This window comes from Sinohyriopsis cumingii, chromosome 10 (assembly GCF_028554795.1).
Source record: "Sinohyriopsis cumingii isolate HCF-2022 chromosome 10, ASM2855479v2, whole genome shotgun sequence".
Taxonomy (NCBI): domain Eukaryota; kingdom Metazoa; phylum Mollusca; class Bivalvia; order Unionida; family Unionidae; genus Sinohyriopsis; species Sinohyriopsis cumingii.
This window is the reverse complement of record NC_142970.1, coordinates 34,122,129-34,135,802: the sequence shown is the minus strand read 5'-3', so window position 1 is coordinate 34,135,802 and position 13,674 is coordinate 34,122,129. Positions and strand designations below refer to the sequence as shown.

General features: G+C 33.7%; 1 protein-coding gene across 4 annotated transcripts in view; it reads left to right on the top strand.

Annotated features, from left to right (window-relative positions):
• Window positions 1–13,674, top strand: part of LOC149789856 (transcription initiation factor TFIID subunit 5-like) — a 227,465-nt gene that overhangs the window by 62,554 nt on the left and 151,237 nt on the right. For all 4 annotated transcript variants that reach the window (XM_089971839.1, XM_089971841.1, XM_089971838.1 and 1 more), the window contains exons 4-5: window positions 3,846–3,924; window positions 11,700–11,823. In XM_089971839.1, coding sequence (XP_089827965.1) covers window positions 3,858–3,924; window positions 11,700–11,823 — 191 coding nt within the window. In that variant the 5' untranslated portion in view covers window positions 3,846–3,857. The remainder of the gene's footprint in view (window positions 1–3,845; window positions 3,925–11,699; window positions 11,824–13,674) is intronic.

Genomic DNA, 13,674 nt, shown 5'->3' with positions numbered 1-13,674 from the left:
ATTCCTTGATCTATTCCAGATTACTGTTACCAGGTTTTCATCAAAAAGGAGACGTATTAGAACAAACTTTGTAATGAGGCTATTTGTTATAAATAACTTAGTGCTGTGTGTGCACTTCTGAAGTTCATATCCATCACTTCGGGAAAATGATATAACTGAGAATTACCAGTTTCTCAAAACAATGGATTTTCTATATTTAAATATCATTTTCTCGCTAATTGCAATACTAATCAGTACAAAAAATATACAAATGAAGTCCTTGAATATTTGTCTAATTTTTTGAAGCAAGGAAAAACCATTAGTAACTTGGCATGGAAAAAAACTCCAGTAATCAACAGTGCATGTTTATTGTGTTAAAATTTAGGATTTGCTTTTAAATCTTTATTAATGTCACTTATCATTTTTAAATTATTATATTTACTAATTATAAAAAATTTCAAAAGAAAGTTGATGCCTGATAGTAAGTCTCACAATCATGATGTGTGAATTATGCACTTTATATATCAAAAACCATTACAGTCATTATATATACTAAATATTGCACATCAATACTGATTTCATGCTCGAGTACCACCAACCCATGAACCCACCAGGTTTAACAAGAACCCTTTATTAATTAGCATTAATATAACATTGCTCCCAAGAACACATTTCTAGTTGCTTCATTGAACATAAGTGTAGAGTGATAGTTTTGCGATTTTGAAAATTTCTTCATAGAAAATTCACAGAAGTATACAACTAGCCTAGCATACTTTTTCATTTTTTCATTATTAAGGGATATAGAGAAGGGATAAATTCATTTCATTTGCCTCAAAATAACTTATTCGACAACAACAGTGATCATAATAGTGTGACCCTGCTATAGCACGCGCCGCTGTAACGCAAATTCGAATATAACAAGTTCGTGGCATGGCTTCATAATTTTATATACATGAATTTTTCTCGTACACAAAAAAAAATTATCTTTCTTAATTAAGGGGATCACTCACCAGTTATTGTGTACTTTTGAGAGAGTGATCTATGTAAGGTGAAGGTGTTTGCATGTAAAACATGAACATTGGAGAGAATGTTGGCATACCTCTATGCTACATTAATGTAATGTGGATAATATTTCTATGGATATTGTACTTTGGAAATTGTACATGATATAAGCACACTAAAATGACTGCTCCCTTGTGCTAAAAGATCAGCCTGAATTAGTCTAAAGTACGCTATCCATAGCAGCTATTAAAATAAGGAAAATGAATTTTGCCAGACTAGGCAATACTAGCTTCTGACAGTGCAATGAATGAATTACCAAATGTATAAAATGTAAAAAAAAAGTTATCAGCTCTTTTTTTGTACAATTTACCTCTGAAGTTCAGGAAGTGAAAATGACGAAGTGGAGCTAGCACTTTTTTGAAAGGTGAACATCTGGAGTAAGGCCAAGCTATATACTCTATAACCCATATTACACCCATCAATCATACACCAAAATAAAGGGAATTAAAGGATCTTTGAATTATACCTAAGATATACAAGGTCTTCTTTAAATAGCCAGTATAACCAGAGAGGAAAGCCAGGGAAATTATTTTTCTTTAAAATTCTAACCTTTGCAAAATGCAAAACTGTAGAGTGCCACCTTAAAAGAGGGGGAAAAAAACCCATAAATGTTTATTATTATTTTGGGGAAGAGGTCACACATGAATAATGCAAGGCAATTGTATCATGGCTCCTGAAATTTTATATGAATTTTTCTTCATACACGGACAGAAAAAAAAACTTCTTAAAAGTACAAAAAATAATGTGTAAAAAGTTTATTCTGGGATCACATAGGGCTTCGCCAATGTTGTACACTGCGATTTTATTTTCCTTATTGGTGGCAAAATATACCATCTGTCGATTTTTTTAATTATTGGTGACATTGTTGACTGTTTAAACTTGTATATACAACCATTGGTTTGGAGTGGAGAAATTCACAGGCCCCATGAAAGGAAGCCACAAACTTGATATAAAATGCACTGAAAGTTTCTGTTGCTACATAAACAATTTCTTTGTCCATATTGACAAACCAACTTAACAGTGCATTGTTATATCATAATCTGCTTATGTTGACATCAAGCATGAATACTGTGTGTTGTGAAATATTAGCTTTTTTTGTTGTTGATATTTCTGGTAGTGGAGATCAACCTGACAATGCATTATCTCATAATCTCTCTTTCATTGGATTTTTGGCTGCTTGCTAATAATTAATATATTTACATAGACTGACATTTGTATGTGGATGGGAAGTAAAATTCCTCTTCTTTTCACTCAGAATTAAATCCTTCAGAACACCAATTTTCTGTGCTAATCCTTGTCATCAGACCAGAACACCTATCTGTTGACCATTTGTTAAATTTCTGATGCATGCATGGAAGGCAGCATCACTCAGCTACCACAAATGAACACAAAAAAACCATCTTATTGGTTTATTCAACAGTCAGGGAGGAACATTAACTACAATTGACCCAATGACAGCCAATTCCTTTTTGAAAATGTACCCAGATAAAATAGTTTGCTGACATTTCAAAGAAAATAGATTACCTTTGAAGCACCAATTGTTATGAACACGTACTAAGCAAATGGAATAAAATCAGTCTCAATCATGCAATACAATTATTTGCTGCCACAATAAGAAACAGGCATTTGTTTGGTTCTCCAGAGCTGTCCTTTAGCAGTGACTTCAATAACACATGCATCCTTCATCAAAGAAAGGCAACTACAATCATCAATAAAAACAAAGAACTTTTCTTCAAAGGAAGTCAGTACCAAACTTACATAAAGTTATGGAATCTGATGGATTTTTTTCATTTCCCAATGTGACTGGAACACAGTAAACCTGTACCGTGAAAGTTTACTTTTTGCAGGGAAAAAGTTTATGCTTATGAATGCTACCTACGGCGGCTTAAAACACAAACTAACTTTGGACATACTGATCCATCTGTTTGCCCTGTCGGCTTCAACATTCTACATCATCTGTGGACAATGCTGAATCACTTTCAGACAGGACAAAGTCATTGCGCAGTCAGTTTTGTCCGATGAGGCCAGACACTGACTCTTCCTGTTACTGCGGAGCTCTACAGACCATGTCACACACTGTGAACAACTGTTCACTGACAAAGTTCCCCGGTGGATAGCAAGCTATGCACCTTGCTAACGATGACACTGTTAAATGGCTGAGTATGCACTGCACATGATAATATAAAATATATGGTATGTACAGGGATGTAGGTAGGTAGATATGTGGTGAAACCATTTGTGAGCACATAACTGGCTGTAAATTGCTAATTAGAAGTTGAATTTTGATTGGATTAAAATGCATAGACACAAATTTGCATAAAAACAAACTTTATTAATGGAGTCAACAATGTGTTAAGATCACTTTAGTTAGAAATTATCTTCTGCATAATAAATAATTCTTAGAAAGGTTACTGGAGACTACTAAAGGGTGAGCTGTGTAATTGTTTATTGCATTCTAGTTATTAACACCTGGCACATGTATCTAATACATTGTGGGATATAGCTATTACTTTGTCTATAAGCATTTTTGATTGGGGAGCATAATCTCAAACTATACAAGGAATTTTGATCAAATTAGGTAATAAGAGTTCTGTTTGTCAATAAAATTTTTGCAGTTTTTTATTTTTTTATGTTGCCATGCATAAGTTGGTTTATAAATTGGAACTTTTTGGCCTTAGGTTACCAGCATAAATAGTATACAAAAATTGAGAAGAATTGACCACATGATACTTTTAGTAGGAGTCTTTACAAAAGTAGTGGACTGGAGGGATAATTCATCTCTATATATATGACTCTTGTTTCAGGTGGAGCTGTCGATGATCCTGTACCCAGTATTTGTCCATATGTACCTTGAGCTGGTCTTCAACCAACATGAGACTCATGGTAACTCTTGTATGACTTTAAGAGTGGTCAAAAGAATGTTGATTTGTAGGACATCTCCTGTAGCAAATTTTAGTTGACTTTAGGAGAAATATAGATGATCAGTTAAAGTGAAAGTCCATGGTACAGTTTATTTATTTAGACATGATTTTTCTCCTTTTAAAGTGGAATTCCATTTTCTCCTTACTTGAATCAGATTTTTCTCAATATAGTCCGTTTTTTATATCATCTCTGATCTGGGTTTTTTAAAATGGTCTGTCCTCTCCCATTCTACAACAACCCTTGTTAAATTATTCGTTCCATATATTAGTTAGCACCTGACTCTCGTAAAGAGTATTCTGGTTGGTCAAAAGTTTAAATTCATCCAATGAATCTTCTTGTAATGGAAACTGATGGCAATGGAAAGAAGAAGCATGCTTGCAAAAGATGGCGTTCCGAGTTGTTGAGAGAGACCATGACATGAAAAGTTTAGATAAAGGTTTAAAAAATGTATGAAAATGGAAATAGCTGGAGCAAGAAGTTGACAGGAATTTAGTCGGTCATTTTATAATGTTGTTGTTGTTGTTGTGGGGTTTAACGCCATATTTCAGCACAGATAGGCTATACATGGCGGCCAGTATTAATGATGGAGGAAGAACCCGGGAAAACCTCGGAAAGAACCACCGACCCATGAGAAGCTACTGGCAAGCTTTCTCACATACCCACATTGGCTGAATCCGAGACTCGAACCACCGCAGGCAGCGGTGAGATGGCAGTGATCCGTAACGGAGAGCGCTTTAGACCACTCGGCCACTCGGGGCCCCTTGGTCATTTTATAAGAAAAATGAATGCTAGACAACTGGCATTTTGTGACCTCTGCAATAAAGATGTGAATTACGGTAATCATGGTTGGAAGAGTTCGGAACAGCACCTACAAAAGCAGCTGCATGAAGAAAAATTGAAGCTCAGAAGGCATCTGGAAAAAGTGCAATCAATTACTATAAGAAGAAGGATTTCTTGCATGAGAGAACAGATGTAGCCTTCTGTCAGAATATGCGCACTGCATGTCGCCAAGCACTAGCTTGAAAGGAAAATAGCTCTCATTGAGAAGGAAAAGAAATGATTGCACACTGAGCCAAAAAAATCAGTGATAACAAAAAGGAATGATAAAGAAATCTTTGCCAAAGCTGCAAAAAGAGCTAGACTGGCATATCAGCAGGTTGTGTCCATTGGAGAAAAAGATGAGTGAATGTATGGGATTATTTGTATATAGTTGATGTACTAGGGTGTTTATTTTACAGATTTGTTATGAAAAGAGAAAAGTATAATCTAGTTGCAAAAATTGAGAAATCATTGTGACTTAATTATGATGTGAACACTGAAATAACTTCAGCATCAATAGTATTGGAGGACAGATTCATCTGACTATAAATATTGTGAAATTATTGAAGTCAAGCTGAACATTTTTGGTAAGTTTATTAGTTTTTCAGATGATTATTTTGGTTTATTTTATGATCATAAGTTGCACCAGAAGCAGTTTTTTATGAGTGTAAAATGTGTTTTTGGCCGGGGGCCATTGGCACCTTGGACTCAGGATCGGGGGCACTGCCCTTCGAGGCCCTGTTGGTGGAGGACCCCCGAACCCCCATTAAAAAAATTTCAGCTTTTTTTTTATGGAAGACCAAAATCATGTCTGTTTATTACATCATGTAGTTCAGTACATGCATTACGTTTTACTGAAAATTCATGTTCCTACGATGGACCTTACTCCTTTCCCACTGTTTCTGTCACAGACTGGATATAGTGGTCATCATGGGTTCTTCACATCGTGGATCACAGTGGACAGATAGTTATATTGTCCCAATTAGAAAGTGGTGGCAGTATAATTATGTAATAGTGAATGTCCACTGCATTTGAACTTTTTTGTCAACTCAGCTTCAGAACACAATGCAGAATGTTCTTGTTAAGTTGTGCATAGTGATGTTTAATATTCAAAGACTGGCCAACCAGAAGACTTGCATGTATTGTGAGAGATACAGAAATGAAATAAACCATGAAATGTGATGAAATCATTTTAGAACAATGAATGCTGAGACTGTTTAGGTACTTCACAAAAAAATACAAAGTTTAATTATAGTAATTTTAATGATTGAACTGTTGCTTTAAAAAGAAACAAAAGGAAAAAGAAATCAAAAGTAAGTATTAGTGGGCTTTACTGAGTTATTAGAATAATAAAGAAATTTGAAAAATGCAGTGATTTACTTCTTCATTTTCTCACTTTTAAATTGTTTGCTTAACAGTTCCCACACAATGAAATATACTCAGTGCAATCCAGCATACAACTTCAACTATTCCGGCCTGTTTAGTACTATTGCACAAGCTTAGTTGTGCAATTGGTATCTGTGGTATTTACTGCACAATAAAAATAGCCTTCCATCTAGTACATCATTTTGGTTTAGCTACCATTTATAGTCATAGATAGCCAAATAATTTAGGTAAAATTAAAAGCTTGGAAGAAGGGGATCAAATTCCCTGTGGTCCATTGACTAAACTTGAACATTTGAAAGTTGTTTTCTTGACTACCATTATGATTGTAAATCTTGGGACACAAGAAAAAAAATATTCCATGTCTCAAGACTTGTATGCTTGTAAAAATATTACTACATTTTTAGTGTCCCAACTTACAGACACAAAAAAGATTAAAAAACCTTTATAATAAAATTCATTTTATTTATGGCAAGAACAGCCGCTGATAAAAGGCAGCCATCAGTACTGTGTCGATGAATTTGGCACACTAAAAATTATCAAACTTAGTCGGCATTTGATTTTATGACAAGGCACATTTTCTTTCAGCTGTTTGTGTTTTAAAACATTGAAGTGAAACAGTACAGCTTGTGCTTTTTCAGAACCTCACGTCATGGTGGGGGTGGAGAGGATTGAGGAAATAAACATCCACTATCTCTCCATATGGAGTTGCAATGGTAGTTTGCAGAGAATTACTCTGCACACACTGATTTCTCATGTAGTTTATGTGGATGATCATTTCAGAGTGGACATGGTCTCAGTGTTTTACTGTTTATGACCCCTAGAAGCATGGTCTTTGAAGTTGAGAGAGAGAGAGGTGCCACAATTTATCTACATTATCAGTTGACAATAAACATTTCCTAGTGCGAATGAAGATAACTGGATAGGTATAATGCCAAATAAAATCTTATCTGTTATTAAAATAGTTACAGTGTCTTGCAAACTGTTAATGCTACTGTACAATTTTTCAGTTAGAAAAGACTGATCAACATTATTTGAAAAAAGTTTACACTTTTACTTTATTCAAAGAAATCTGAACAAACATAATACACTGATTTGACATGACCTTGTTGAGCTTCTTTTGAACAGTGTACATTTATCACAGTTTAAACATGAAAAGTAATTTGAGGTATGGACAGTTACATTCCAGATGAAAAAACTCAACACAACAGAAAACACGGAATTCACTCTTAAATTCAGACTGCATGATTGGTTTGTAAACAAAAATTACCCCATCACGAAGCTGCATATACATGTACACAGCTATGAACTAGTATTGCATGTATACTTTAAGGGACTGGTCATTTAATTTATGGGACTATTGCTCTTTCCGATTGGGGTATTTTTTTTTTTAATTCTTTCATTCGACAAATCAGAACAAAACAATAGTTTTCAAGCGTTTACCTTCCCCCATCCTTTCTTTAGAAACTTAAACGGTTTCACCCTAATAAATACTTGGCATCAGCGAATGTTCAGCAGAAATTGAGGTAGTGACCACGCTAATCACTGTTAGAAAACTTTAACATCACAAAATGATTCAGCGTGAGAAAGGTGTGTTTCTAACACACAAAGCCATCAGACTTGGTGCATTGTACTTAACAGTTCAAATTACGGTCCTGTCATTAACAACAGAAGTTGATAATTATTTCTTATTAACCTGATCTTAGTATATTGTTGAAATGATGTGGAAATTTTTCGAATATTTGATGTTCAGAGATTTTAATTTCCAACAAATGTACCTCATTCTTCATGGATGTCTCCACGTGTATTGTACATTATGGTAAAGAGATCTTGTGTTAGATTTATCTTTTTGTTTTGTTCTTTTCACTGCAGGGAGTGCAATATCACTGACTTTCATATGATAATTAACAAATTAAATTGTGTGAACTGCAACAGAATTAAGGAAATGAATTCTGATTACATAGTATTGAAAAACAGTAATGAGATTTGTTTTGAATAATGTACTTGAATTAGATCTGCTAGCAGTCTCTATAGTTTTTATTTCGTTTTACTAGTGGAATCCACTGGATGCAGTGCAAACCAGTAAACCAATCTGAGGTAAATGTAGAGACCAAACTTTTTTCATTAACTGCTTCTTACTACCATACTACTCCTTAGAATATATGATAAATGATATCTATCAAATTGATTCTGCTCAGATTGATTCAATATTATATTGTACTGTTATGACAGATTTAAGCACTCACTAAAAATCAGAACTTTATTGCTTTATGGTTAAAGGAGATGATAAAGAAAAATGTGTCACTGCTGTTGATAGGTTGTTTATTTACACAACTACAGTCTAGTTCAATTCTCAGTGCACGTGTACTGTATGACACTGGTCATTTAATTTTATGGAACTAAATTATTATTTCAGACTGGTATTTTTAAAAAATTTCATTCATCACAAGTTTGTTTCAAGTAAAGCAAGGAATGGCATAGTGTTCTTTTTTATACTACAGAGGCAGTGACCATTGTAAACACTGTTATAACATGTTAGCACTAGAAGAAGATATCAATTTCAGCTTGGGAAAGGTGCGTTTCTGTCACACAAATGACTTGGCATGTTGCATGATGACTGAAACGTCATACGTGATTTACACTCAGATACCATTTCAAGAATCAAGAGATCTTGATTTCCATAAAAAAATGAAAGCAAAATGTCTATTCTGTACATTTAGAGAAGGTAGATCAACTTATTTTGCAATATGTTTACACTTTTACTTTATTCAAAGAAATCTGAACCAACTTATGCACCCTAAGGTTTAGACAATTAAATTCCAGTTGTCAGCCACTTTTGTTTTTTTTTAAAAGAGCAATTCTGAACTTAAGATCATGTAATGACCCAGTCACGAGGCTGAATATACATTCTTCAATTTTAACTACACATGTACTGCAGTGGACTGGCCATTTAATTTATGGCTAGATTGTTCTTTCTGACCAGGATATTTTTGTTTTATTACATTCATCACAGGATAAATTTATTTAAAATAAGAAAATGAATGGCACGGTTCCATTTTATATAATACAAATCTCAAGTTAAATCACACCATTAACCCAGTGATTGGATGTCAGAAGAAATAGTGCAAGATATTACTTAGAACTCATCAGGCCTGTATTGCACCCCCCCCCCCCCCCCCCCCGCAAAAAAAGCCCCCAAACATACACACAAACATTGTCACTTGTTACTTGAAATTTGACTCATTTTATTCTTGCAGTTGTTTATTGGGCATTATGTACACTTTGAGTAAACAGACATTAAATTTTTGCTTTGGGGCCCTTTTGATGAAAGTTGGGGTCCTTTTTAGATTTCGGGACCAACCCCAACACTTGACCTGATCCAGCCATGCTCATACAATGGGTATTTATTTGAACTTGTACAATATTGTTTCATGTTAGTTAAATATGAATACAATTTGTTGTAAATTCTTTGACTCCTATCAATCGTTATTGTTCTTTTAACTGGAGAGTGCAATAATACTGAATTTTACATGATGCTTAACAAAGCATATTGTGCGAACTGTAACAGAAATTAAGAAATGAATTGAGAGATTTTTAAAAAAACATAAGGTTCATTGTGCCAAATGTACTCTAATAGGTTCATTAGCACTTTCAGAAGTTTTTGTTTCCTGTTAAGTAAAGGATTCCATAATATGCAGTAGAAAGCACAAAACCAATTTGAGATACATGTAGAGAAAAACTTGGTATTACTGCTACTGATATGTCTTTTATTTCTGTAAAGCCATGTTAGATAAATATTAATTTAATACCTGTCATTTTTTATTGATTGATCAAGAGAGATGAGGAATCAGTACCATGTCTATCACTGAATTCATTTTATCTTCAAAGCAGTATACCAAATTACAGAAATTGGCCAAATACATGTACTATTGAAAGAAATTGGTTTGCATGTTTTATTTTATTTTATTTTTTTATATATTCTTTTTTGTCTCGATAGCTAAATTGGAAACTGCATTGAAATAATGAAACATCTTAGATTTATATTATGATTAGGTTATTGATGCATCATTTCCACATGACTATTTTTTTTTATTATAATAAAAATTTTGTTTTTATATTTTCATTACAAGTACAATAAAATAGTGGGACACATGGATACAACCACGAAGAATGCCTTAAATTTGTTGAACATCTAAGATTTGACAATTATCCATATTATTATTCATTTCAGATTTCATTGATGCATTGAGGTCAGATTAGTTAGAAAGAATTACCAAACTTCCTCTGTTAATGACAGAACCATAATTTTGAGCTTTGAAATACAGCGCACTAAGTCACATCACTTCTTGCTACAAATGCACCTTTATCACGCTGAAATTGACATTGTCTTCTAATGCTAGTTTTACAACAGTGTTTACAATGGCCACTAGCATAATTTCTGTAGAACATTTGCTGAACTAATTCTTTATTAGGGACAGACCAATTAAGTTTGCAAAGGGTTATATCATTTGAAACAATTTGATCTTGTGATGCATGAAAGTTTTTAAAAAACAGCCCCAGTTGGAAAGAACCATAAATTAACTGACCAGTCCTATACAGTATAAATGCAGTAAGAATTGAACTAAGGTTTGTAGCTGTGTACAGATATATTCAGCCTCATTACAGGGTCAAGGACTAGAAATGTGGTTCGCATTTAAGTGTGAATTCATTGGGATTGGGGGTGGGGTAACAGAAGCGGCTGTCATCAGGAATTTAAATGTACATACCTCTGAGGATTAGTTTTCATGTTTAACCAGCATAACTTTGCACTGTTCAAGAGAAGATCAACAAGGTCTCATCAAGTCTGTGCGTAAGTTTGTTAAGATTTCTTTGAATAAAATCAAAACATAAAATTGTTGTAAAAGGTGTTAATCAGCCTTTTGTAAATGAAAAAAGTGCAGTAGTGTTAGTACAGTTTTTGAGGCATTGTGACTATGTTCATATTATCTAAATTTAATTTGGCGTCATACTTCTTAAATAGTCTTCATTAGAAGTAGGAAATGTTGATAAATTGGCATCTCTCTCTCTCTCTATCTCTCTCTCAAGCTCTAAAAAAGATACGAGCAAGGGACATACACAGTAAAATATTGAGACCATGCCCATTCATCAGGTTCAGCCTGAGGGACACATAGTTCCCATGATATGTATTCTTATATAGCTCTTGATTTTCATTATATTTGCAGGAAAATAGTGTTTTATCTATCAGATGATTTACATTTTCTATGTATTAAGAGGCTAAAAAGTAGCTTTAGTTCATACATAACACAGCTGTTTCACGTACATTAAATGATGTAAATACTTTGACAATTGATAAAATGTATGCTGTTATCTTATTTGCCCATGTATATTGCATACCCAACTGCTAACAGAGTCAACACAGACCTGTAATTACAGCATTCTTTCAAGTTATAGTCAATGTAAATGTACAGTTTTGGGATTTAGATGCCAGGAGAACAGTATTGTGATCTGTATTGTTTTACATTCTGCACATTTAGCAAAGGAGTTCTATGAGAAGTTCTGCATGGACCAAGAGGACTACTATCAAGAGGACCTGAGAAAGCTGTCCACTGTTACCAAGAAGGAACATATGCAGGAAAACCAGCTCATGGATAATTTCAAGTATGTGTTTTCCTCCTCTCTATTGGTATCATATCTTAACATGAGAGCACTGTAGTAAAGTCCTACAAAAGCCATTCAGTAAAGGATATTTTTCATTGTCTCCATTTGTCCATCCAACCATCTGTTAGTAAAAAAGTCTCAGTATCTTAATTTTTGTATGCCCACACCAGGTCAACATATATACCTAATTTGAATGACGTCTTTATATGTATACTATACGTCACTTGCTAACTTTACTTCTTAAGGCTTTTCATCCATTGGCAGATATGCCTTTAAATGCACACTACATTTATACATACCTCCACATTATAGAGTTAATACTTTAAACCCAATACATGCACACTGCATTCATACATACCTCCACTTTTATGAGTTAATGCCTTTAACTTAATACATGCATACTACATTGATAATAATATTATTACAGTTAGCAGTAGATCTTGTATTAGCAGTTGCTTGTAATCATTGTTGCTTAATAGCTGCTAAACATAGTGTGATGCCATTTATAGTTTGTTCTGCATAGCATCATGAATGATATCATCATTTGTAGCTCAGTGAATTTTCAGGCTAGCATCGTTAAATACAGCTAAAAGAAACTTATTTGTTTAATGCATGAAGTAATTCAGCAATGTTCAAATCGACATAGACTGTAACAAATCTGTTTAAATACATGCTAAAACAGTGTGGTCTGTGTACATCACATATTTTGATGCTACCACGACCGGAAGAGTCAATTTGCTGTCCTGTTAGGCCATAATTTAGTTGCCTCCTTTTGATTTCAGTGCAGTAACAAATATGGACTACTCCAGCACTTTCTAAAACATGGTGGATTTCATGTACACAGACCAGTCTTTATTCAGCATGTATCGAATGAGTGTTGTTACACTGTATGTCAGTGTAAAATGTTTAAATCAGTTGTGCATGAAACAAATTCAGTACTTTTTAGAGACATTTTGAGATACTGACCTGAAAATTAAAAAATGAGAAACAGATGCATATAGAATTTGAGATACTATGCAGAACAACCTATGTAACATTTGTGATAAAGTTTATACACATACTGATTAAGAGTTTTGTCTGATTTTAGCTCCACTAGCGGATATAGTTGGATTTTTTTTCTTTGCTTCTCTTCCAAAAATACTTAATGGACAAACTTAGTGCACAGTTTCTTTATGAGTTTTTTTTTACCCTGACTGAAAATGGTGTTCTTCAGATATCCAATCAGGGCAACATGATGACCATCTAATCTTGAAAATGTTATCATTACTATCCTTCTGAATGAATTGTCCTGTCATAATGAGGCTTCACTTTAATATATATATATATATATATATATATATATATATATATATATATATATATATATATATATATACACACACACATATATATATATATATATATATATATATATATATACACACACACACACACACATATATATATATATACACACACACACACACATATATATATATATATATATGCAGTAAACTGACAATGAACAGTGCAAAACTATTATCTAACCAGTGTGAGTGTTTTTGACTCTTAACACATTAACCCCTGGAGCTTTTTGTCGTTTTCACCTGAAAATCGAGTAGGAAACACATTTTGAAAGCTATTTCTGAATAGACTCGAAAACACCAAATCCCCGGTCATCTTTCAATAACATTCTGCCTAGTTGTGTTAGAAACATTGTTTTTCATTGGCTATTTGACTCGCCCATGAGCAGAAGGGTATATTTGTATGGAGACCACTCTTTATTCCAATTGCCCATCTTTTCCTACTTTTTGCAGAGGCTCATCTGTCTGTTTGCAGTTCATACCGGTCTGCCTTAGATGTGACACCAAA